Source organism: Natrix helvetica (genome assembly GCF_964273705.1).
Source record: "Natrix helvetica genome assembly, chromosome: 7".
Taxonomy (NCBI): Eukaryota; Metazoa; Chordata; class Lepidosauria; order Squamata; family Natricidae; genus Natrix; species Natrix helvetica.
In genome coordinates this window covers 526,105-552,190 of record NC_138558.1, presented here as the reverse complement: position 1 = coordinate 552,190, position 26,086 = coordinate 526,105, and the positions used below count along the sequence as shown (strand labels likewise).

The 26,086-nt window shown below is 54.2% G+C and overlaps 1 protein-coding gene across 3 annotated transcripts in view; it reads right to left on the bottom strand.

Moving 5' to 3' along the window:
* Positions 1-25,362, bottom strand: part of SFXN5 (sideroflexin 5) — a 55,740-nt gene extending 30,378 nt beyond the window's left edge. The window contains exons 1-9 of one of the 3 annotated variants that reach the window (XM_081959489.1): positions 25,197-25,362; positions 20,537-20,605; positions 11,551-11,628; positions 6,395-6,421; positions 5,724-5,778; positions 4,963-4,988; positions 2,116-2,169; positions 1,648-1,704; positions 753-818 (exon numbers count right to left, since the gene is read on the bottom strand). In XM_081959489.1, coding sequence (XP_081815615.1) covers positions 753-818; positions 1,648-1,704; positions 2,116-2,169; positions 4,963-4,988; positions 5,724-5,778; positions 6,395-6,421; positions 11,551-11,628; positions 20,537-20,605; positions 25,197-25,253 — 489 coding nt within the window. In that variant the 5' untranslated portion in view covers positions 25,254-25,362. Of the gene's footprint in view, positions 1-752; positions 819-1,647; positions 1,705-2,115; positions 2,170-4,962; positions 4,989-5,723; positions 5,779-6,394; positions 6,422-11,550; positions 11,629-20,536; positions 20,606-24,096; positions 24,412-25,196 lie in introns of those variants that run through there. The other 2 variants (XM_081959488.1, XM_081959490.1) reach the window with 2 other exon arrangements.
* Positions 25,363-26,086: the final 724 nt, after the last annotated feature.

Sequence of the window (26,086 nt, the reverse complement as noted above, 5' to 3'; positions counted from 1 at the left end):
CTTCCATTCTACCCCTCCCCTTGCAAGGTCAGAGGCAAAGCCCATCATCCACTCCCTTTCCTAAGGAGGAGGAGGATGGCCCAGCTGTCCGGCTGGCCTTGAAGCTGAGCACGGGTCCCTCGTGGTGTTAAGTGGTCAGTGGAGCCAGGCCGGTGGGGGTCCCTCTGCTCCACGGCAGATGCTGGTGGGGGATTCGCAGACTATCAACGCATCCGAGCAGCTCCTGGCAGACAATTATCAAGGTGGGCAGGAGGACGGGGGAAAGCCGCAGGGCACTTTCACCAGAGAAATGGTGTTGCTGAGAGGCAGAGCAGGGCAGGTGACCGGCGGGAGGAGAGGAAATGAGAAGCGGGAGGGAGAGCTGGACCAAGGGGCCAGGACCCTGGTACAGAAGAGGGGTCAGTCTGGACAAAGGCTCCTTGGCAGCATCTCGCTGGTCAGTCTACTGCAGGGGTAGGCAACAATGCCAACTTTATGAATTGTGGACTTCAACTCCCATGATTCCCGAGCCAGCTTTCCCCCCCCCCCCCAGCTCCATGTCAAAACTGAGTCTGCTGATTGGCTGAAACTCTGGAGATGGGAGGGCACTTCCTCCCCACAGACCCTGGGTGCCCAAACCCCCTCATACCACTCCCATTCCAGCCCTGTGGAGACCCTCACTCCACAGGCTTGGGGGGGGGGATCTTCTTGCTGCTTCTCACTCCCCCAACCACCCAAGAGGGGGAAAAAAGAAGCCTTAAAGGGCCACTCACTGCGATGGAGACGGCACTGACCACGGCCCCCAGGTAGCCCTGGATGAACTTGGAGGTCGGCGACGGCTGGGGAGGAGGAGGAGGAGGAGGAGGAAGAGGACAAGAAAGAATGGAGGCAAACGGATCAAACAAGAAACAACCTGCAATTAAGGAGAAACTTCCTAACCGTGAGGACAAATAACCCGTGGAACAGAAATTGCCTTCAGGAGTTGTGGGTGCTCCATCCCTGGAGGCTCTGAAGAAGAGAGCGGACAGCCACCTATTTGACATAATATATGAACTCTCCTGCTTGAGCAGGGGGTTGGACTAGAAGACCTCCAAGGCCTCCTTTAGTTCTATTGTGATTGATTAATAGAAGGCAGCACCTGAGATCACAAGCAGGAAACGAAGACACTGTGTGTGTGTGTGTGTGTGTGTGTGTGTGTATTAGGGTTAGGCAAGCCTCTCCCCAGCCCTTTGTCTGCAGCTCCTGAGAGCTGAAAGTGGACAGCTCTTCCCAGCCCCACTTGGGAGGCATGTGGGCAGCAGGGCCCCGCCCGAAATCCTCTGGCTATTCAGCTGGGCACTCTGGGGCCGGAGACCCAGCAGGGCGGGAGGAAGGCTGGCTGCTACCATGGCTGGCCTCCAGCAGCTGGACGGTGGGCCCTTGGAGGGGGAGCAGAGGGGTCCCTTCAGAGCTGACAACGTGCCAGGAGGTCCTGACCTTCCCGAGAGACAGGCAGATGCTGTGCCCAGCCCAAAGGTTGGCAGAGGGGTCTGGTGTGCCCTGGCATCTGGACCTCTGGCCAGGGGGTGATGCGCTGACCAGTCCCAGCCGCTGGAGCTCTCCCTGCACCCCGGGAGGATGATCTGGGCCGGGGGAACCAAGCAGGAGACCCCCCCCCCTCCACCTCACCTTGGTTGCGTTCCGGTTTGCATAGTTGACGCAGGCGTTGTGGCTCTGGTTCAGCCACTAAGGAGAAGGGAGGAGAGGGAGGGAGAAAGCTCTGGTTAAGAGAGTCAGCACACGCACGAGGCCCACAGTCCGGGGGGCAGAACTGCTGTGGGGGAAATAGGAGGAGGAAGCAGCCCTTCCAGGTGAGCCTGGAAATAACTCTCTCTCTCTTTCACAACCCACACGCACGCACACACGAGAGAGACCCTGGCTCTCTCAGAGAGACCAATGAAGAGACCAGCCCAGAAGGGCAGCAACGTTCATGAGTGATGAGAGCTGCCCCCAAGTCGCTTTGCAGAGTGTGATGGGTGGCACAGAAGGTGAGTGAATGAATGGATGGATGGATGAAGGGCCGGAGGAGATGCTTGCTTGAAACCCGCAGTGGGCAGGGGCTCTTTCTCCAGCCGATGATGGGCACAGGCTCCTTACCTGCCAGAAGATGGTGGAGGCCAGGGTCTGGTTTGGCAGTAGAAGACCCACCACCTGCAAGAGGAAAGGGGGGAGTTCAAAAGCAGGGAAGGTGCAAATGCCAGGCAGGCTGAGCCCCTCCGGAGGGCCCCCAAGGCTCCCTGGGCATAAAAGGGAGGTGGGCCTGCCACCTGCAAAAGGGGAGGGGCTGTTTCAGCCCAAAGAAAAGGGATTCCCCAGGCAGAGCCCCTCCCCTGGACCCTGGCTTTGGCCCACAGGAAGCAGTCAAACCGTTGCCCCCCGCCCCCCCTGCTGGCTTTTCCTCCCGAGACTCCGGGGGGGGGGAATACAGAGAGCCTCTGCCCACCTGGGGGATGCTGCTTTTTGGGGGACCAGCAGGGAGGGGAGGCTCCCTCCAGGATAAGTCAGGAGCCCCCTCGGGCTTCATCCTTCAAACATTCATCTACCTGCAAAGTAGCCCTCGGCTCATAATGATCCATTTAGCGACCACTCAAAGCTACAGTTCCTCTTAGAATTATTCACGAGTGGTCCTCGCACTTGCAACCATGGCAACCAGCACCTATATGCAAAGACTACAGTGTCCCTGGGTCAGACAACCGCCACTGGGCACTTCATCAGCCGGCCTCTGACAGGCAGAACCAACGGGGAGAGCCAGGGTCGTGTGATTTGCCTAGAAACTGCAGTGACTTGCTTAACAACCAGGGCAAAAAGATCATAAAATCAGGCATGGCTTAACTGCCTTGCTTAACAATGGAAATTCCGGTCCCGACTGCGGTCGTAAGCCGAGGACTGTCTGACCCTAGATCAGGGGTCTCAACTTTGGCCACTTTAAGCCTGGTGGACTCCCAACTCCCAGAAACACCGCCCTGAGTCCCTTTTGGGAGAGGGGGCGGTATAAAAGTTTGAAATAAAGTAAAGTAAAGTAAAGTAATTCCCCAGCCGGCAGGTCAGCAAGGAAGTCTGCCCGGCTTAAAGAGGCCAAAGTTGAGACCCCTCCCCTAATTCTTTTCCTTGAGGGGCAGGTGGGTCCTGGGGGGAGAGGCAGTGGGAGAGATGTGGGCGAGGGGCTGCCTGCAAGAGGCATGCTGAGCGCCATCCCTCCGTCTGGACCAGGGGCTGCCAAGAACTACGGCTTCCTTGCTCATTCCTGGCGGAGAGGAAGACGACGGCAAGCAGAACCCCAGAAACGGAGTCTCCATGGAGCTGCACGGAAGAGGCAGAAAGGCAGCCATTCCAAGCCCCCCAAATCCCCCCCCCCTGCCTCCATTCATGGATCTCCCTGGAGACAAAGACCCAGGCAGCCCTGCTTGGCTTCAGAGGCCTCCGGCACTATATGGGTGAGGCAGGCTGAAATTCAACCGGCGGGGCGTTCTGCCTTACTGGCACCTTGTGTGGGCCATACTTCTGTGGGAAGTGCTCCCCCCCCCCCCCCGGGCCATGAATGGAGGATCTCCCAGGGCTGCCCTTGGAGGCCACAACATAGGAGGCTTCTGAGGGGGAGGTCAGCTGAGGGCAGGAGCCTGAACGGTCTTAGCTTCACATCTGCTTCAACTGGAGCCCCGAGGTGGGCAGCAGGAGGGGGGGAAGGAGGAGGAAAAAGAAAGGAGGAGAAGGAAGGAAGGAAGGAAGAAGAAATGAAGGAAGAAGAGGAAGGAAGGAAGGAAGAAGAAATGAAGAAGAGGAAGGAAGATGAGGAAGAAGGAAGGAAAAGAAGGGAAAATACAAAAGAAGGAATGAGAAGGAGGGAGGGAGGAAATAAAGGAGAATACAAAAGGAGGAGGAAGGAAGGGAGTTTCCAGCCACCATCCATCCTCAAAACACCTTCCTTCCTTCCTTCCTTCCTTCCTTCCTTCCTTCCTTCCTTCCTTCCTTCCTTCCTTCCTTCCTTCTCAGTATGCTCAGTTGAAAACTCAGACGGGGATTGAGAAAGCTGCCAATTATGTCACTACATTTCACAGATCAATTGGCATAAATGTTAAAATTAAAATGTAACATTTAAAATCATTTTTTTTTTGCTTTATGACAAGGGGTTCCAGTTTATCATTTACAGCTTGCGAAACGGAGCTCCGCTGACAGCTCTCAGCTCCTCTGACAGGCCTGGATTTGGGCCGATTCGGGTGTCAACCTGATCGCTAACTCAAATTTGTGTTTAACTTTTTGCAAAGTTAATTACAGATTACCACCCAAATGTTAAACATAAATAAGGACACCTTTCCCCTCTTTATGCTGGGAACCCTGCCATGCCTTCCTTCAAGAGATCATTACTGCGAGGCCCATATGTCTCCTGCAATGTGGCCAGAACGCTCCCCAAAGAGACAGCAGAGGGAGGGGCGGCCCCCCCAGGAGGAGAATGCCGGCAACGGGGGCCAGTGCTTCCCCCGGAAGGAGGCAAGGGGCTGGAGCTGCTGCTGCAGGGCTGCCCCAAGCACAGGCCTCCCCACAAAATGGCAGCCAAACGCTGCTTAATGCCGCCTCTCTGACCGCAGGCTCCTCCTCCTCCGTCCCCGTCCCCAGGCGCTGCCTCCGCTCGCTCAGCCAGCCGTTCCGTTTCCTGGTCCTTCACCCCCCGGGAGCAGCCATGCTGGAGGGAGGCACCCGCCCACTTCAACTGGGCCCCAAAGAGGGAAGGGGTCTTCGATGCACCCAGTCAGCCCCCAGGGCCATCTGGGGGCCCCTGGCAACCTAGCAATGCAGCAGTAAGCAGACAAAGGCCTCCAGGGGGGGGGGGCTTCATGGTACGCACGGAGCCCATGAGTAACGTCCCGACTGAACCAGAGAACTGGAAGACAAAGCTAAGAAAGGCATTTCTTGCTAGGCAGAGTGAAGGAGCAAGGCTTTCACACTTACAATAGGCGTGCCAAAAGGAATGTAACCTAAGGAAAAAAGAAAGGCATCTTTTGAGACCCAAGCACTCCTCCTCCCCCAAGAAGAGTTGCTGGATGGGGGCTGCAAGAACTCAGGTGAACACTAGAGGGCAGCACAGAGATGTTCCACCTGGGCCATCTAATGGCCGGCCAGAGTTTTGCAGCCAGGATTCCCAAACGGGGGTAAACCAAAACCTCCAGAACGCCCAACCAGGTGAGGAATCCTGGGAGATGTAGTCCAGACACCTAGAACCTGTTGGGTGAGGGAAGGCTAGCTCCTATAGCTATTCCTTTAGGGAGCCTACTTTCTCCCACGAGAGAAGCCACAGAGCATTCCCCCAAGGGCAGGATGTGAACTTACAGGCACAGGACCCCCCCCCCTCCAGTTGAGGAAGGTCACATGGGCTCCTTGACCTCATTAGCCCATCGAGGCCACCTGAAGGGGAGGGGAATCCTGCGGCCATCAGGGCAGGAGGCCAACCTCAAGCACCCTGGGCGGATGGCTCTCCCTGGCTGGCCCTCTGGGATCCATCCCGTTCTCTTCCTCCTCCTGACCCCCTTGCTCATTTACAGTGGGAGGGAGGCGAGGAAGGTGGAGCCCCCCCCCCTGGGATTGGGCTTTCCACTGAAGAATTGAGCTGGAGGGGGGGGCACGGAGTGGCTGAGCCGCTGACCGCACAGAGAAGCACCAAGGTTTGGAGAAGGTGAGCGCCCGAAACCCAGCCAACCTCCCCAGGGCCATACCTGACATTCGGAAAGGCATGAAAATGGTCTCGTTGGTGTCCGGGTGGATGATGGCCTAGAAAAGCAGGACACGCTGTGAAATTGGAGGCAGCTTCCCCGGAAGCCCCCACTCTCCCTCCCAGCAGAGCAGGCAGGAAACAGCCCCAGGTGAGCTAATTCCGTTTCATGGTAAGGAACCTCCCACCGCCTCTTTTACAGACTGGGAGGTTCAGGCAGATCAGTTCTAAATGTCTTTGTCCCCCCTTTTCTCAGCTGTGGCTCCTTCCCTCCCATCTGATCCCTCCTGAGGCAGCCCCTCCCCGCCCCCCCTGAGGCCCTTTGCACATTCCACTGCAAAAAATCTGCTTCTTGGCGCATGGGGGGAGAGCAAACCCCCCCCCAGCCATTCAGGCTGAAGCTGAGCTAATTGGGGTGGGGGAAGGAAAGCCTGCCTGATCCTTATGGGCACGCAGAGGAATCTACGCTCTGACTCCCATCTCTTCCCCACCCAGGCTCTGGACCGGCTGGGCCCCTGAAGGCCTCGGGCTCTGGAGGAGACGGCAGATGGCAAAGGGAAGACAAAGGCTCCCAGGGTGGCTACTCAGGGACCGAGAGGCCCCGGCCATCACGAGGGCCTTCCCCACCAGGAGAAGCATCCTCCAATCACCCAGGAGGGACTCTGAGCAGGTTACCTGTTTTATTTTCTGTGCTCTCCAAAGCTGGAAAAGCAAAAGAGGTGGTTAAGGTTCAAATACGCAGGCCGAAGGCAACAAGAGAGACCCTTACCCAAAAAGGCAGCTTTGGGGGAGGGGGGCAAGGAGGAGAGCAGGAGGTCAAATTCACTGGAGGGAAGGAACACCCACCTCATCCCAAAACCCATTGCGGGGGGGGGGCAGGGATTGACTAACCCTGCCCTACAACCTGAACCGTAGAGATGCTTTTAGTGGGCCCATGTGTGCATCAGCTGGTAAGATGGGGTGGGGGCAACTCTGCCCCCCTCTTGGGGAAAGGAAGGGGCTCTTCCTCTCCTAGGCCAATCAAGGCAGAATCCCAGGCAGGAGAGGCGCCCAATGGGCCCTCAGGAAAGCAGCTGCCTCTCCAACCCCCTCCTCAAGGGGCCCCTGAATTCAGGGGCTGCTTTTTGACGTCCCTCTGGGGTCTGCCCTGTCAACAGCCAATGGCCTCCAGGCAGCCCATCCAAAAGAAGTTTCCGGACTAAGGAGCTGACGTAGCGACGACACGACGTGCGATCTCGGAGCTCTTTTGCCGATGGACGGTCCATTTGGACTAAACCGTCCCAAAGAGATGGTGACAGGGAAGAGTACGTCTTGCTGATCTCAGGGACACCGCAAAGTCCCTGATTGATCCAAGAGAATCTCTTCTTGTCGGCGACATAAACACAGCCCCAAGCTGCTGAAATTGGGACAGCTCCGCAACAGGAAAGAGAAAATGTGTTCATCTGGTGAGGATGAACACATTTATTTTTATAAAAGACTGCCCAAAAAAGATTGAAGCTAAACTAAACTGGTAAAGAAAAGAAAATAAGCGGCAAAATTAAGCATTATTGGACAGTGTGTAATCTCCCCCCCCCCGCCCCTATGGATGGAAGTTTTGTAAACATTTTCTACTTTTTAAAGTGAAAGTATCTGTTTTTCTTCTTTTATTTTTTTAACCCATGGATTAAATCTTTTTCTTTATTTCTACAATATTGGTTGAGATAATTTTTTTCTTTTTATTTCATTTAAGAACTTGTTTCTTCTAAGCCTGAAACATAAAGAAGATATAAAAGGAATATAAAGAGGGTAGTAACTTCAGAGGGAAAAGAAGTTACACTGCCACTTGGAGGTTGGAGGTTGAGTTCTGGAAACATTGCTTTTTCTTTTTTCTCTTTGATCATTTTGACCTTGCACTTCAAAGGCTTCAGCTTGTTTATAGAAGAGATAAGGAGAAGAGCATGGGTTGTTTTTACAGATGCTCTTTGGATGCTCTTTGGTAGCTGGAAAGAAGTGAAAACAAAACCTTGTTTTTAAACTAGAGTGGCAGTGTTTACTAAATGGAAGGATGACACGATACCAAAAAGAAACCTTAACATTAGAACATAATAATTTTTGAAATTCAAAAATTATTAGAAATAACAGAGAGAGTTGAGAAGAGATTGGAAAATATTGAAAATATAAATTGTAATGTGGTAAACCTGATAAAAAATGGAAGATATCCAGCAAATGGAAAAAGTGGAGGTTAGAGTTCTAAAAACCCAAGGGAAAAATGAACAAAGAGGCAAGATAATTGTGGATATTGACAGTGAACTGGGTGTGGTTGGAGATGGAAAGAGTGGAACATAGAAAGGGAAGATAGATGGAAAGACGCTCTACTCCAGATCTCAAGGTATAGAAGAAGAAAAAAGAGAAAAATTGATGGACTTAAGGAGATAAACTTTGACAAATCACTACTGATAACCAAAGATAAGCTGATTAAAGAAGCTGATGGAGGCTCTCGAGACTTTACAAGATATGTAACAAGCAACAAGTTGCGAAGAGAAGTCCACACAAATTTGATTTAAGGAAATAACCAGAAGACTAATTCCACAAATGGCAAAAGAAATAGGACTACACTATTACTGGAAAGACACTGGTTGAGATATGAAAACTAATAACAAAACACTAGTTAAAATTAGTTAAAATTAGAACATTATGTTAAAAATGAAGTGATAACGGATATAGTTAGAAAAATAATTGATAATGATAACAATGTATACATATGTATTGGTTTGATAAGAGGAAATTTGTTATACATTTTAAATGGTGAAAAAAGGGGAAAAAGTAAGATAAACTTAGTCAAACTATTGTTAAATAAATGACTGATAATGATAATAATGTAATATTTGTATCGCCATGATAAAAGGGAAATTGGATATAAATTGTAAACAGGGATTGAGAAAAGAGGTGCAAAATTTTTGTTATCAGACATAATTAATTTTTATTTCGAATGTGTTATAAAGATATAATGTTGTTGGATGATATTGAAAATAGATAATGGAATGCCATTATGTAGTTTTGTTTTAAATTTTGGAATATTTGTTATAAAGGGACGCTAATACAACTATAGCCATATGAAGGATGAGGTATGATGACAGTCATATATATAAATATATCTGATGTAAAATATATAACTTGATATGAATCATAGGTAATGACGGTGGAAGGGATGCACTAAAGTTTTGTAACCAATTGACACACTTTTTACAATTTGTAATGGAAGATGTTTTTATGTTGTTTGTTGTGTCTTGTTTGTTTGTGTTTATTCAAAAATAAATAAAAAACAAAAGAAGTTTCCAAACCCCGAGGGCCCCCGAGGGGTCTCTTGCTGGACCTCTGGAGACTTCTCTGGAGGCCGAGTGGTAAAGAGATCTCCGTCTGTATTTGGAGAAGACCGTTTCTTGTGTTAGCTCAGCTCCCCACTTGCCACACAGAAATAAGGATCCAAAAGGAAGCAGGTCTTTGGCGCGCCACGTAAAGGAGGGAAGAGGCAGCCCTGTCAGCTGCCCAGGAAGCTATTCCGCCAGGGTTACCACACGCAAACCCAGTCTTTAGCATTCTAGGAAGTTATTTTGGAGCATATCTACAAAATTTAATGGAACTGCAATTCATCTTGCACCATATTCAGCTGCTTGACAAGCTTTCCCCAACTGGTGAGCTCCTCATGTGCTGGACCAATTCATCGCCCCAGCCAGCGGGGTGCTTGACGCCCTGCACATCCGGGGTGGGGGTGGGTGGGAGAGATAGGGTGGCCAAGGCTGAGAAGCTGCTTGCTCGTCCTTCATCCTTTGGGCAAGAGGTGGCTAGCAGGAGGGACCGTCTGGATCTCTCTCTCTCTCTCTCACACACACACACGGTCTCCTCTTTCCCATCGGCCTTTTCCTTCTCCCGTCCACCTCCGCTTCAGAGGACCCCCTGCTGGGTTCCGCTCGGTTTGCTTTCGGTGCTTAAATTGGCCTCCAAAACGCTTTTTAGCACCAGGCCGTCCCAGCCGTCCCACATGATTGGACGTGTGTGGCTGACTGGAGAGACCTTGGGGCTCGAACAGCCGGGGTGGGAAAACTGGCCAGGCGCCTGGCTGTCCTCCAGCTGTGCAAATCAGAGGCTCAATCTTCTCCTGATCGCACCCAGCCGAGCCCCCGAGGAGCCCTGCCAGGGCCAGGGGAGTGACACAGGTGTAAAATAGCAAAAGCAACAGCAGAAGAATTCAGAGCACTTAAATAACATTTTAGGGCTGTTAATTAATTAGTCCTCACAACATCCTGGAAGGAAGTTCAGAATGATTCAACTGCCGCCTGGTCACTAAATGGAGCCGATCCCAAAGGCTCTCCCAGGGGGGGCCATCACACAATTGGGTGGACTGCAGGGGGCATCCGCAGGTGAGAAAAGCCTCTTTTCTACCGCTAATTAAGGCTGGGGAGAAAAGGGACTCTGTGTGTGTGTGTGTGTGTGTTTGCTTTCTTATCTTCCTCGGTCTTCTTCCCACCTTCAGCCCTTCCAGCTTCTTTTATTTCCTTCCACGCTTCCTCTGGTTCCCGATGCACGAGAGTCAGGGTGGGCGATGTCCTTGAGGACGGGGGGTCTGTGCCCAAGCCCAGAGCTACAGGAGCTGGCTGGCTGGCTTGGAACTGGCTCCCTCACAGCCTGTGGTTCGTGTCACAGCCAGCCCTGGCCTGACTCCCTGAAGGTGCAGCTCAGACCTGGGGCAACCTTCATCAGGGGCAGGGGAAGCAGCACCTCTTCCTCGGAAGCGGCTACGTGGAATCTGCTGGCCTGTGGCTGGGCATGGATTTTGCAGGGCAGAGAAGGGATAAATGCCCGGGGCCAATCACGGCTCCTGGCCCTGCCACTTCGGGACTGTCCCACAATCTGCCCAAGGAGATCCCCGGGTGAAGGGTGGACCCCGAACTGCCCGGCGGCAGCTGAAACCAGAGCTAAGAGCTGGGATCTGGGCCAGGAGAAGCCCCTTTGGTTCAGGATTCAGATCTCAAGTGATGGAGGGCATCTAGGAAATATAGGTAGTCCTCAACTTAGCAAACACTCAAAGTTGTGTCCTGCCTGGGAAAAAGGGAATTACGGACCTGCTTTGAAATTGGAATAGTTGCCCCCTCCCTAGGCCACATGGCTTCAGGGGCCGGGGTACAGAACTGCACTTATGGGTCACACGATCATGTGGCTGTGTTTTATGATATTTTTGGAAAACCCCAACATTGCAAGCCATGGGTTTGCTTAATGTCCATGGTCTTCATTTTAGGGCCACCATGTTCACCTAATAACCACCACAAAAAAGGTTGTAATGTTACGTGGCCAACTGGATTTATGACAAATGGGCAGTCTCCGTTGTGGCCTTATGTCAAGGGCTGCCTGCATGGGCTCTCACCAGCCGTCCAACGTAGCCAAAGCCTCAAATGCCACTGGATGCCAGCTATGAAGTAATGCCAAGTATTGAATGCGAACTATCAAGCACTTGAGCCTGGGTCAAGGAGGATCAAAGGAAAATACCTGAAAACCCACCTGGAAGTTCCACCGGGCCCATTCCTGCCCCTTTGGGAGACCTTCTGGGATCTCGCAGGAGGGGATTTCTCCCCCCAAGACGTGGCCCTCCACATACACGGCCATTCTTGAGAAGAGACGCCTGAGGGCCCCTTACGCTAACAGGGCAGGGACCACCGAGACACGGGGAGGAAGGGCACCGCTGGCACATGACTGGCCTCCGCATCAGCATCTGACTACCTAACCTCTGGTTGTCCCCACCCTGGGCCGAGGTCTCTCTTTCAGGGGACGGTGGGGGCTCCTCCCTTCCCTCCGATCACCTCTTGGTTGGTGGTTCCCAGGGGCAGCGAGCCGTGCTTGTAGTCTTCCAGCAGCTGCATGGCTTCCTTCAGGCGGCCCTGAAAAGACAGCAAGCATCAGCCCCACCCTGGAGGGGAGGAGAAGGGCCGGGGCCCCACTTGGCCTCCCACTTCTGGGCGGGGAGGAACAAGGGAGGGGAGCCGGGGCTGTGCTTGGGACCCCCCCGAGAAGAGGGGCACCAAGCAACCGCTAGCGAGGCTCAAAGCAGTTGGCAAGGCCTTGCCCAGAGTCCCCTTCCAGGCAAGAGAAGGGAGGACACCCCGCCGGCCATGCAGGCGGCCCCAGAGTCCATGCGGGGCAGCTGACGGGGCCGATGGCGAGGGAAGCAGTTGTGGGCACTCGGCTTCTTCCTCGGCAATTGCTCTAAAGCAGGGGGGTCAAACCCACAGCCTGAGGGCTGGATGCGTCACGCACTGGCCATGCCCACACCCCAGTTTAGCAAAGGGGGGGGGGGGGAAGTTGCGATACATCCGTGACGACGACATGGTGAGTTTGACAGCCCTGCCCTCAAGGCTTTCCAAGTGCGTTTTGGCCCTGCGAGCCCCTCGGGAACCTCTGCCAGTCAGCCTCCCAGATTCAGGAAGCCCCTCGGAAGCCCCAAGACCTTCTCTCCCCTCTGAGCTAGGAGTCCAGCGCTGTGTGTCCCCCCCACCCCCTTCTCCAGCAGCCACCCTTTCCTTGTAGGGCCCTGGGTGCTCTCTGAGCTGGGTGGTTTTCTTTCAGACGTTTCGTCTGCCAACTAGCTAACATCATCAGAGCGAACGCTACCCCCTTCTAGCACTGATGACATTCCCTAGTTGGGTCATCAAACGTCTGCAGGGAAACCACCCAGCTCAGGGAGCACCCAGGGCCCCTCGTCTCAGCCCTGAGCTCCAAAGATTCTCTTTTCTTGGTGCAAAGCCAGTGCAAGGGGAGACGGTGTGGGGGAGAGCGAAGACATTTGCCAGATCCAGAGAAGGGCAGCACTCAATGGCAGACACTGGACAAATGACCAAGGCCATCTTGTCAGCTTTCCCCCAAAGGGTGAAAGGACCCTGAGTGCCGCCAGGGGACCAGAGGCAGCTCTCAATGGGGCAGCCCCAGAGGCGGGAGGGAGGGGCTGTCCGAGGCCTAGAGGAGGAGAGCCAAGGCCGCCCATCGCCTGCTGGTTTGAGCCTCCAGAGCCAGGCCGGGGAACGGTAACCAAGCAGCCCAGAAACTGACCCATTTTCCTGTGAAAACGCAACCAGGCTCTCCTTAGCATTCCGGGGAGACTCTCTCCTCCTCATTATTAGCATGTTTTCGGACACCCAAATTGTGCAGCTCCAGGCCCTTCTCTCTACTTCCCTCTGCTCCTCTGAATGAAGATCCAGAAAATGCGTCAATGGGCCTTCTTGTCCTCTGCTGGTTACTATAACAACCTTGGCAGGCCCAGCCGGCTGCATAGGACCAAGCTCCCCCCTCCCGCCCCCCCCCAAGCAGCACAAAATGGCCCAGGCTTCCTGAAAGCCTCTGGGGCCTCTTTTTGGGGGGGGGGGCTGAGAGAGAATCTTGTTCTGAGGGAAGACGCAGGAGTGCAAAGCTCTGAGCAAGGCGGGCCTGGATGCAGGCGGGGGGGGGGGAGGTGAGCTGCCCCCCCCCAACCTAGGACCTGGCCCAAGCAGAGGTGAAGGGGAACGGCCCCTGCCCTGCCCTAACCCTTCACTCCACTGCCTTCTCCCTTCGCTCCGGCTGCTGGCACCCCAATCCATAAGCTTAGATAGATGACCTTTAGTGTCCCTTTCTTTCCCTGTGGGCACACTGGCACCCATTAAAAATGAGATTCCGCTGCCTGCTCTCAAAAGTGGACACACACAGGGCACACACAACACAACACAACACACACCTCTACTTACAACCAGTTGCTTAGTGATCATTTGATGTTGCAAGAGACGCCCCCCCCCAAAAGGTACGTAGCGCCTGGTTCTGAAGGTGTGACTGCTCCCCCCTCCCCCACCATCCTGCGATGGCATTTCAGCTGTCTGCAGAGCCCCACCCTCCCCTGGATGTCGTTGCCCAAAGCGGCATCTGCGCCTGGGCCCTGCCAGAACAGCCCAAAGGGTCCATCTTAGGCTGACCCACTTTACAATGGCCAGGCTGCGTTACGGCTGTAGGCCGAGGACGGCCCCTACCACCTGCAATAATAACCTCCCAAAAACCAAAGCCACCAACTGGCCGGAGGCAGCCTGAAGGCCGTCGTAGAGGGAAGCGGCCCTTTCAATCCTCTGCCAGCCACTTGGGCCACCTTGGGGGGAGGGGGAGGGTACAACCCCCCCAACCCTCACCCCACCTCCGGCAGCCTGCCAGTCCCCCCAAACTCCCCAATCCCCTGCTGTGCGTTAGTAGCAAATGTCGCATGGACTAAATTAGCTTCACAGAAAACCTGCCGAATCCTTCAGAAGGTCCCACACAGTTTCATTACAAGCAATTAAGAGCCTAATTTTAAGCACCGAAGTCTCACACCTGCCAGGAAGGAGGAGGGGGAGGAGGCAGATCCTCTCTGCACACACGCAGGGGCTCAGCTCCAGAAGGGGGCCTGGAAAAAGGTTGGCACGGAAGAGGGAGCTCTAGCGGCAGCCAGTCTGTGGGGATGGGGTTGAGGCCACCAGCTCATCCGGGATCGGAGTGCATTTATCCTGTGCCTTTTGTTGCTGTTGCTTTGGCATCAGCTACACGCAATTCTTTTTGCAAGGTTCAGCTCTCATGTCCGCAATGAAAGAAACCATTAAAATGTCAGAAATCGTAAAAGGTTTAAGGGTCTCCTGTCTGGCTAGTGAGAAAGGCTTTCTCTCCGAGCTTTGCCCAAAAGAGGAGGAGGAGGAGGAGGAAGCGCCAGCAGTCCGGCTGGAAGGAGCGGCTGCGATTCCCTCAAGCACCTACCCAACAGTTTCCCTCCAAGGCGACCCTCAAGGCCACCAGGACGTTTGCAGGGAGAGCCACGGAAGAGCCGCCTTTAGTAGCATTTCCACGCTTCTCCCCAGGGTGGAAAACGTTAGTATGGGGGGGGGGGACACTTGGCATTTTCTCCTTCACAGATTAATCACTCTAGAAGGACTTGGAGAAGATCCGTCTTTGGGCTTCCTGGATGCTCACCACTTAGTCATCGGTGACTGAAGGGGGGGGGTGTCCCACATGGGGTGGGGAGATACCTGGATCGCATCCAGTGTGTAAGTGCAGCTTTGGATGAAGAGATCCATTGCAAAACCCGGTGGCATCTTCGTATCTGCCCCAGGAAGGTACACTGGGTCTCCTGCTTGAGCAGGGGGTTGGACTAGAAGACCTCCAAGGTCCCTCCCAGCTGGTTGACTGATTGATGATCGGGCACCCCCACCCCCAATGCTTTGCTTGGGAAGGAGGCCGAGGCACAAGCGGCTGAGGAAGAAACTCCGGTGGGACGGATCTTCCTTCCTTGAAAAAGACTTTTTTATTCTGCCTTCTATTATTTTTATAAATAACTCAGGGCAGCAAACATATCTCCTACACAGAGTCCTTGATTTATAGCAGTGCATTTAGTGAGTGTTTGAAGCTACAACAGCCCTGAAGAAGTGACTGATGATTGCTTTTCACACTTACAACCAAAGCAGCATCTCCAATGGTTACGTGATCAAAATGTGGACACTTGGCAACCGACTCATATTTATGACGGTCGCAGTGTCCCGGAGTCATGTGATCCCCCTTTGCGACCTTCCAACAAGCAAAGTCAATGGGGAAGCCAGACTCACTTAACATCTGGGTTACTTAACATCTGCAGTGATTCACTTAACAACTGTGGCACAGAAAGGTTGTAAAATGGGGGAAACTCACAATTGTCTCATTTAGCAACAGACGTTTGAGGCTCAATTGCGATCTTAAGTCGAGGACTATTTGCATTCCTTTCTCCATACAACCACAACTCAGTGAGGTGGGCCGGGCCGAGAAGCAGGGACTGGACCCTTGATCCCGACTTTGCCGTTGTTAAACAGGACGTCAAACATGGAAACCTTTCAACTCTGCCTGAGGTTTCCAGCCCAGCCTGCGAACAGCCCACAGGCTCCATCCTGGCTTGTTTGCCCATCTGCCACCCTGGTCTGGCTGCTGCTGGCATGAATCACGCCTGAATCACGGGTGCTTCTTCTTCTTCTTCCCACCAGGTGCGGGCGGGGATGAAGCGAGCCCTGCGCACAGATGCTCCCGGCCGGCTCTGGCAGCCTGAAGGGCCGCTAGGCTCAGGCCACCCCCGGGAGTCCTTGTCTTACAACCACTAGCTCAGCGGGTGTCCAAAGCGACATTTGGACCGGAAAAACTGACTCAGTCCTCACCCTTAGAACTGTCCCCACCATCACATGGTCTAATTTTGGGTACCTGGAAACCGGCCTGCACTTGCCATGGTTGCAGCGTCACTCTCTTTCAGACAAGCAATGGGGGAAGCTGGGTTCACTTAGCAACCATCTGATTTGCTTAACAACAGTGGCAAAACAATTCTGGGAGTTGAAGTCCAGAGGTGGTAAAGAGGCCAGAAAGCAGTTGTAAAAGAAGGAAGGAGGGAGGGAGGGAGGCTGACTTAACCTTCAGGCAGTCAGGATTGAACTCCTGGCTGCGGGCAGAGTTTGCCTGCCACCCCGCACTCTAACCACTGCACCATCACAGCCCTTTTATGATCTTCTTTTATGACCTTCTAACAAGCAAAGTCAGTGGAAAAGTCAAGATTCATTTAACAACCATGTTACTAAAGGAACAAGTGCAGCAATTCACATAACAAATGTGGCAAGAAAGGTCGTAAAATAAAGCAAAACTCCCATAACAATTGTTTTGTTTAGCAATAAAAATGTTGGGCTCAATTGTGGTCGTAAGATGATTACCTGCAGCCCCTCTTTTCCCAATACTCAAAAATAGGGTTTTCTCCCTTCTTTCTTTCTTTCTTCCTTCCTTCCTTCCTTCCTTCCTTCCTTCCTTCCTTCCTTCTTTCCTTTCTTTCTTTACCAGTGGAGGAAGGGATAAAGCCAAACTCTCTCCAGTCATTTTCTGCCTGGTGTGCAGATAATGGATCTTACCTGCTCCAGGTGTGTACCGGCACACCTGTTGTGCACCCTTTTCCAAACAGTTGCTGCTTTCACCCTCGGAAATTCAAATATTAACAGTTCAATGGAGAAAGAGGAAAGAATACAACTACATCTAAAGGTTTACTCTGTCCAGAAATTCCAAGATCAAATCCGTTCGGTGGGGGCCTCCTTCATTCCCCCTTTTTACTGCTGTAAACAATTATTTCTATCTCCCGTAAGGCTGGCGTAATTCCTTTCCTCTGTACTAAAAAGGATGACAAGTGTGATCCTGCCAGCTACCTGCCAATTCGCCTTTTATCTAAATTTAGTAAACTATATGCTAGATTTCTACCTTATAAATGGTTGGATTGAGTGCAACTGGAAATGGGGCGGGGGGGGGGGGGGGGGAGGCTCTACCTTTTGAACTCTCCAGAACAGCGTTTTTTTCAACCTTGGAGATTTTAAGATGTGTGAACTTCAACTCCCAGAATTCCCCACAGCTACCACATTTCCATCCAGTGATTGTTGTTCTGCCTTCAGGTGCACTGGAGAATTGGTTGACCCCTTCTTCAATTTAAATTTAAATAACAGGGTTGGAGGGGGATCTTGGAGTTCTTCTAATCCAGACCCTGGATAAGTAGCTGTCTGATCTCTTATCAAAAGCTCCAGTGATGGAGCACGACCAACTTCTGGAGGACAGTCGTTCCCCTGGTTAATAGTTCTCACTGTCAGGAAATTTCCCCTTAGTTCTAGGTTGCTTCTCTCCTTGATCAGTTTCCGTCCCTTGCTTCTTCTTGTCCTGCCCTCGAGGGCTTTGCAGAACAGGCCAACCCCTTCCTCAGTTTAAATTTTAAGTCAATTTAAATGTCCCTATTGTAATTGGGTAATGGAATTGTGTACCATGACATAAGTAAACAAAAGACATTGACACACTTTTGGGTAGGTTATCCAGGTTTGGGAAGTGTTGCCCTATGGAGCATCTTGAAGTTCATGGCCCTTAAACTGAGCTTTTAGTCTTCTCAAGAAAGTGTTTCAGAGCTCCAGCCAGTTACAAGAAGGGTGAGAGACGGAGGGATCCAGTCTTCAAGTTACTTAAGGGCCCATTTTCAACTTTCTGCCTGCTGGACAAACGAAGCGAGGGAGCTTAAGCTAAGAACTGGGAGCATTCCTGGCGATTATGAAATGTGTGAAGCAACACCGAAACAACCAGGCCCAAGAAGCAATTAGACTATTTAAATTTCTGGTTTGAGGCTGCCTGTTGCTCAGCCCTGCTTTCCCACCGGCTTCAAAGCCACCCAATTAAAACCCACAAAATCCACACAGAGAATCCCTGGAGCAACTCTGGGGGCTCCCAAAGGCCAGGAAGCGTTTCCTCCCAGGGCTTGTCAGGGGCTTTGGCCTCTGGCCAGAGCGGGTCCCTCGAGGGGCTTCCTTGCTGCCCTGGACCTTGTTAGATGGGGGTGTTTCTCCCCCAGGGAGAAATTAATATCTTGGTTTGGCTTTTCTCTCCTGGCAACCTCAGCCTTAATGAGACACGTGCAAATTTAAGCAAAATATTTGGGACATCTAAATGGACAGGGGCAGAATTTCCCAAGACCGCTATACTGCAGGTCCTGTCACGATTATTGGGACGATCCCAGATTTTTTTTGAATGTTTGACCTGTTTGACAAAAGATGATTTCTTTTCCTGGCCAAAATTATGGGCTCCCATTAGGATACGGCAGGACACAGACCGCCTGACCTTGCCCAATTCCAACTTGGGCAGGTTTTGACCTGGAGAGTGACTCTGGATCACGTGTGTTGCTAAAGTGCCCAATTGTCAAAACATTAATCTTTTCTTTCACTCCAGGTGTCACTGTTCTCTTTTCCAGTGACCAATTTCTAGATGCCTCCAAGCAGATTGCCCAATTCTTATCAGGATTAAGACCCACCGTCATTTCATCCCTTCCTCCCGTTCTTGTCTTTTATCTCTCTGTCCAAGTCAGGGGTGGGGAAACTGGGCCCTTTCGTGGCAAGGGCCCAGTTGGGATGTGTGGGGCAGCTGAGGGGGGGGGGCTGGAAAGACGAGGGGCACCAGGGCTGTGGGTGGGTCTTGCTGGGGCTTAATCCCTGGTGGATCTGGTTGTCCTCTGTGGTGACAGGATGCCGCCTTCAGCTGGAGAGTTCTGGCTCTCTCCCTCTCGTATGAATAACAGTCACACACACACCCTATAGATAACAACCCTCCCCAGCTACTCACCTGCTCCGCCTCCCCCCCCCCCATTCTGTGTCCTTAATTCTCTTTTTCCATCCTTCTTGCACACACACACACACACACACACCCGTTGGGGAGGGGGGAAATGGGATCTCTGACTGGTCTCTGAGTATGTCACACTTTTCATCAGGGACTGTGAGGTGTAAGAAATTAATGGGGATAAATAAGTGCAGAGAAGGAACTGATAATGGAGGACAGAAATTAAGTGTGCTTTGGGGGGGGTAATTAACTTCTTGCCCTCCTTAAAGTATGATAGTAATCAGGTCCAAATATATTTATGCATATATTAGTAGGTGACCATCATTAGACATTTAATCCTTGCACAAAATGTTGATGTAGCTAATTATTTGGCAGGCATTTTGCCCACACCTAACCAGAGATATTTCACCATTCCCCGTCCCTAATCCATTTCATGCCAAACCAGAGAAAATGCATCAAACTATTTAACAATATGGATATTCCCAAGTGCTAATGGCAGAGGGAGCAGTGGAATTCCCCATCAGTTCCCCCACCCCTCCCACCAAGAGGCCTGCAGCAGCTCCCTCCAGGGAGACGCCCCAGGAATGAGGGCTCCCAGGGCGCCAGAGGGGATGGGAGACGCAGAGGGCCAATGGCTCTGGCGTGGACAAGGCCACACGGCCCATCCCCAGGTTCCCCCTGGGGGAAGGCCTGGGTCAGACCTGAAGCCATCTTTTGGGGGTGTTACTTGGGAGCCTGACACCCTGGTTCCTTCGAGGGGACCCTCAAGTTCCAGAACCCTTTTTGAACGACCCCCCCCCCCCCAAATCAAGGGCCAAGGCTGGCACAAAGCAGCAGGCAGAGAGAGACCCATCCAGAGGTAGGTCACTCGGGTGGTGGGGTGCTTGTCCAGGGGAAACGTGCCACCTTCTCCTGCCCACAGGAGCAGGTAAGACTAAGTTGGGCTTTGCAGGAGTTGGCGATCAGAGCTGCCTTCCAGGGAGGCCCCGGCTGCTGCTTTCTTAGACACAAAGGAGTTAATTCAAAGTGAAAACTAATCTCATTATTATTATTTATTAAATTTATTTCCCCCCCGTGACTCTGGGCAGTCCAAAATGGGTTTGAGAAGGGGGCCTGAGGGGTTTGGGGGTGCTGCTGTCCTTGGAGGGTAGGAGGTCTGCCCCATGGCACCTCAGGCAGCAGCAAAGCAGGAAGGAGGGGAGGAGACCCCCAGCCACGGGGTCCCTTAGTCCCCCCCTTAAAAGGGAGCATTCTGGGAGGGAAGGCCCCCCCCCCAAGGAAGGGATGGGAGCCCCCATGCTCAGTCAGAGCAGCCCCACCCATTTCGGGGGGGGGGAAAGCTCAGCTCTCCAGCCCCAGCCCTGGTGGGCTGCGAGGAACAAGGCCGGCCTGCAGCCTTGCAAGGGAAGCGGAGGATGGACGGCTGGGAAGGGAGGAGGGGTGAAGGGGAGCGGTCAGCAAGACCAGACGGAGAATCCCAGGGCAGAAAGGCCACTTGCTGCCCTTCAGATTCTGCCAGAATCCGCACGGAGGGTGCCCAACTGGTCCAGGAAGGCCAACAGCTCCCAGCTCGAGCATTAAACTGAATCCGCGATGGGAGCCGGACTTTCTGCAAAGGAAACCGCCAAGGAAGCCTGGGGGGGGGGAGTTTCAGGTGAGGGGGGGCAGATAACTTACCCTTGTGACGAAGAGTGTGCGGGGGTCAATGATGTCCAGGAAGTGTCTCAACCTGCCATAAAAGGAGCCCTGTGGGGAGGCAGAAGCAGCGGCATCAGGGCCAGAGAGCTGCCCATCCACAAGGCCTTCCTCGGCCCTCCCCCTGGCCAAGCAAACTCCCTCCCTCCCTCTGACCCAGGGACCCCCAGCAGCCCTCCCGCCCCTGTGGCCCTCATGGAAGAGCCCAGCCCCCCAAAGCCCCCGGCCATTCATGCCAAAAGGCTCCTAGGCCCCCTCCTCACTGCTGGGGCCATAAGGGCAGGTGCCGTTTGGGGCCAAGGTGCATCCCCCCCGGGTGACTGCTGACCCAGGACTCCTGGGATGTCTGGGCAAGGCCCCAGGGCCCCCAGCATGGGGGACGTGGCTCCCTAAGATTCCTTTTTGTTACAGAAGCCGAGTTTGACTCAGGGGCCCCTCTGGGGACACTCCTACCGCTCAAAACCAGGATATTGGGGGACTGTAAGCCCCCACTTTTGATTCTGAACCGCCAGACCATTGCAAACAGCCGTGGCCTCAGTCCAGAAACCCGGTCACTGCCAGGCACAGCACCACAGAGGTTGGCGCTTCAGAAGGGAAGCAGGGATTCCCCTCCACCCAGCACAGTGGATCTCCCCCTCCCCTTCAGGGACAGCCTGAGCAATGGCGGCCCTTCAATGGAGACCTCAAGAATCCCCCCCTCTCCTCCAGCAGTGGCACAGCAGCAGGCAAGGGGTCCCGGGGTTCCTGGCCATGGAGCTGCCCCCTCGATGCCTCCTGGAGCAGGAACCAGCCATTCCGAGGGGAGCGTCCGACTGGCAAAGGCTGCTCCGCTCGGGGGGCAGGACCCCTCCCAGACAGGGTTCCCCCCTTTCTTTTGGAACCTCCAGCCATGGAAATCTGCCCTTCTTGTGCTTGGAGTCCCACCCACGGACCTCCTCAGGGGCTCCCAGACCCTCCACCTCTCCCTGGTGTGAGAGCTGCTCCGGAGGGGCCATCTCAATTCACACCGGCAGTGCCAACAGACGTTGCACCCCCTGCCCACCGGTGCACGTCAGACAACCCTGGCCTTCTGGGAGCCTTGCTGGGGGGGCCCTGTGGGTGGAGCCCTTCCACCTGTCCTCCCTGCAGGTAACTCCACCCACCCCGAGACCCCCGTCCTGGGAGGGCTCCATGCCTGGCCCTTTCTAGAGCATCCTCGCACCCCCAAACCCAGGCAGGTGCCCATCCCGTCCCGCAGGCACTTCAAAGCGGCCATTCACAGCCTCCCCTAACGAAGCGGGCGCAGAGGAATCCGTCCCTCCCACGCCCAGCCCAAGCCCAGAGTTTGAAGAAAAACTCTGTTAATCAGCACTGGGGAAAAATTTAATTGGTGCAGAACAGCTTCTCCCTCTCACATGGCTTGGCTCACTTACAAAAGAACAAAACTAATTAAGCAAATCTTTTCATAAAATAAATTAGTTCTGGGCAGAGACACAGCAGAAAACAAAGCAGCTGCTCTCGTTAGCTAAGCGAACCAGACAGCTGGCCCGGCTCCCCTTGCCTGGGCCACGCCGGCAGAGGGTCTCAGAACCGGCTCCATGGACCCAGACCGTGGACCCCCAGAGAACGAACGTCACTGTCAGCAAGGGACGGCCACAATCTTCAGGGCTTCCGACTCCCAGCAGTTTCCCGGCAGATGCCAGGGGACCCAAAGCCTCCCTCAGCTCCCTCTCAGGCCTCTCCCAGAGCAGCCAGTAGCAGCAGGCCACTTGCTTGCCCACCCTGGCCAAACATGTGGCCTGCTTGCTTGCTTGCTTGCCCAGGGTGGCAGCCTCTTTCTCACACAGTGGGCTGAGCTGAGGCCCCTGAGGTTTTGACTCCCAATTCAGAGTCTCCAGAGGGGCTTGGAATCGTTCTTCTGGATGGGTCATTTGCCTGGACATGACCGGAAGGTCAGCTCAGTCTGCCCCATGGGGCCCCTGGAAGGCCCCTTTCCCATGACATCCTACAAGGACTGGGCGCAGCCTCCTTGGGTCCTTTTAGCAAGGAATCCTCCGGCACCACAATGTGCCTCCATCCCCACAGCGTGGTCTCCATCCATTCTCTAAGAGGAAGAGCCTAGAGCTCCATCTGCACCGAGCCCCCCTCCGCAGCCCTGCTCCTTGGGCTGATGGTCCACGTTTGCTTCTGCCAGAGGAAGGGTGGGTGGGGTGCTCCTCTTCTCCCCGATCTTCTGTGTCCTCCTAGGACACATCCAGCCTCCCCCCCCCCCCCGCTCATCTGCCCCAATGCATTCCACAGATTCCCAGGGCGGCTCAGAGACTTCTAGTGCAACCCCATGACTAAGGCAAGGATCCCCAGATCACTCCGGAAAAGAATCCTTTTCTTCTCCCTGGGCCTCTGGCTCTGCCTATTTCTTACTGCTAAACAGCACTTTTTAAAAGGGGGGCAATCTAAGAAGGCTGAGGAAGAACAGAGGCAGGACAGAGCTGTAAGATGCCCCATGGAATACCTGCCCCCAGGTGGACACAGGCCCATTAAGGACCAAGTGCTGGGTATGGATGTTCAGCCAACTGCAACTTCATTTGGTGGAGCAGCCCACACTCTCCTATGGGAAGAAGGGCGGGGCAATGGGCCGTTTGATCAAAGGACCAAAGCTTTGGTGAAGTCCTCCAAACCCAATGCCTCCTGGTAGGATTGGGGTTAAGCCAGTTGGTCTACAGTTTCCTGAGCCCTCTTTTCCAAAGCATGGGACAATATGAGGTCTTCTCCGTTCTTCTGGTGTTCCCTGTGGAGGCCCAGCACTGTCAAAGACTGCAGAGAGCACACTTGCTGCTTCCTTCCACAGCCTAGGACCGTCTGCTTCCTTAACCTCCGTTGTTCCACACATACGCAAAGAACCTTCTTTGTTGTTCATCACTCATGCTGACCTTTGGCTCCATCTGGGCAGATTCGGGTTATTTGCTGATGTTCAGCTTTCTCTGTGTGTCCCTTTCCATTGGTTAAAGTTCCGCCTTTTCCCAGTCCACCAGAGAGCTTTTGGTGCAACCACGGTGGCCTCGTTGGGAAGGTCTCCCACTGGATTTCTCTTTGGAATTGATTGGGTTTGGGATCTAGTTGTCTCGTTTTTCAAGTTTCCCAACTTTCCCCAACTGTTTTCCTCCCTAAGGACCTTCATCCATGGAATTCTTCCTGTTTTGATCTCCACTAGTTGGGATCCACTCTCTTGAAAGCAGCAATCCGCAGCATGTTCTCTCTGCCTGGGAAGAGGTGGAACCCCCCCCCCTCAAGTCCTTCACTGCCCCCCCCATAAAGACACAAATTCCACTGCAGCAGGTCACAGGCGGCTGTTCCCTGCTTGTCTGGGGTATTTGGAGCCTTCCCTGCTCCTCTCCTCCCCAAATTCCCATGCACCCTCTAACTTTGTTTGTTCCCTCAGGCTGCAGGCTCCCCAAAGCTGCTTCCCTCTTTAGCAGAGGAGGAAGCAGCACAGGCTCCCCCAGGCCCTCCCGAGAGTTCAAGGTCTGGAGGAAACACCCAGGTAAGGTTTTCTCCATTATTACCTGGGCAGGTTGAGGCAATTCTGCACTGATGAGCAAAGTCCAAGATTTAGTGATATTTATGGAGGCTCAACTTAGAATGCAACCTTGGCAAATAAACTGCTGTGGGCCAGAAGCAGGACAGGGGGCATCCCTTCCAATGAAGAGCAGCTGCTGCCAGCCAAGGCCAGGGGCCCAGAGCAGAGAAAGCCAATCCTCCTCCTGCAGAGGCTCAGAAAGGCAGCCATTCCCCCGTGCCAGATCAACCCCCTCCCCCCACGCCAAGCAGCAGGGGACCTTCGCTCCCGAAAGGCTGGCACTGCCAGGCAGGAAGACCCAGGCAGGTCCTTTGCCAGGGGGCAGAGGAGGGAGGAGGGGGGGCTCCCTTTGGAGGAAATTGCCCCACTCCTTCCAAACGACTCGGCTGCCCCCGAAGCAAGGGGTGGGGGTCCTCGGGGGAGGGCGGCTCCCTCCCTGCAAAGGCGGAGAGCGGTTCGGGACCGGGAAGGAAGCCGGCCGCTTTGCCTCCCTCGGGCAGCAGCGCTTCCCGGCCCTTCTGCAGCGTGCGGAGGGAGCCCCGCTCGGCGGTGCCCAGAGGTGCAGCCCCCGGCCCGGCTTTGGGCAGCGCGGCTCAGCGCTGGAGCCCCAGAGCTGCGGTTTCCCCAATACCCGGCTGGGGCCGAAGAGCCGCCGGCCGCACCCTCCCCCCTCGGGGCCAGACTGCGCCCTCCGACGCCATCCCGCTGGGGCAAAGGGAGGGGGGGCCTCCAACGGGAGTCGGACAGCCCTGAGCCCCCTCCCGCAGGGGACGCTTCCCGCAGCGCCAGGCGCCCAGTTCCACCGCACCCCTCCCCCGCTCATTCCCGCAGCCAGACTCGAACTCGCCACCTGCGGAGAAACCCCGCCCCTGGAGAAAGCAACTGCCAATCAAAAGTCCTCCTGGCCTCCAGAAAAGGGCGGGAATTCCAGAAGGCAAAGCGACAACGGCAGCGCCCAATCAGCGGGCGGTAGGGGGGCGGGAGCCGCTCTTCCCCGGCAGCGGAGCCCCCGGGCGAGGGACGGCGAAGAGCCCACCCGCCAGGCGCCCCCTCCCCGATGCCGGTGCGCGCAGCTCCGCAGCCCACCTGCTCGAAGCGGGGCTTCCCCAGCTGGAAGGCCGGGCACCCCGCGCTCTCCGCCATCCCCGCTCGCCGCCACTTTCGCGTGAGAAGTGCTCTTCGCACCCTGGCCCCGCCCCCGGCCGCGCCGCCCGCCCCCGATTGGCTGAGGCGCACCGCAGCTCCCGCGGAGCCTGCTGGGACGCGTAGTTCCCTCTGGCGGCGCCGGACGGGCGTGGCCCCGCCCCCTCCGAGACAGGGGAGGCCTGGGAAGCGTAGTTCTCCGCGCCGACCGTCCGCAGCCTTCCCCAAGGAGGAGACCCGCGGTTGTCAGCACTTGAACTGCCTTCCGCTGCATCAGAGGTGGGAACTCTGGTGCCTTGATAACTTGCGGTCTTCCTGTAAGTCCCAAAACTCCAGAGCCAGCATGCCCACGAGTCATAAAGGGCCCCCAGTTCCCCAGCCCTGCGAAGATCAACCAGCAGGGGATACTGGGAATTGAAGTCGCTCTCTCTGAGCCCCTGCGTCTAACCTATTTAAAAATTGAAAGAAGCTGAAGACTACTACTAATATAAAGTAAGGAAGAAAAAGTAAAATGTGCATGAAAAGAAAAAACTTTCAAAAGTAATAATAAAGTGGCTTCTGATATTCTTCATATCACATTTAACCTCTCTAAAGTCCCTTCTGTGGACATTCCATGGACTGCAAGGCCATCCAACCGGTCAGTGCTAGAGGAGATCAACCCTGGCTGCTCTTTAGAAGGCCAGATCCTGAAGAGGAAACACAAGTACTTTGGCCACCTGATGAGAAGGAAGAAGGACTCCCTGGAGAAGAGCCTCAGGCTGGGAACGATGGAGAGCAAAAGAAGAAGAAGGGGACGGTAGAGAAGGAGGTGGCTGGATGGAGTCACCCAAGCA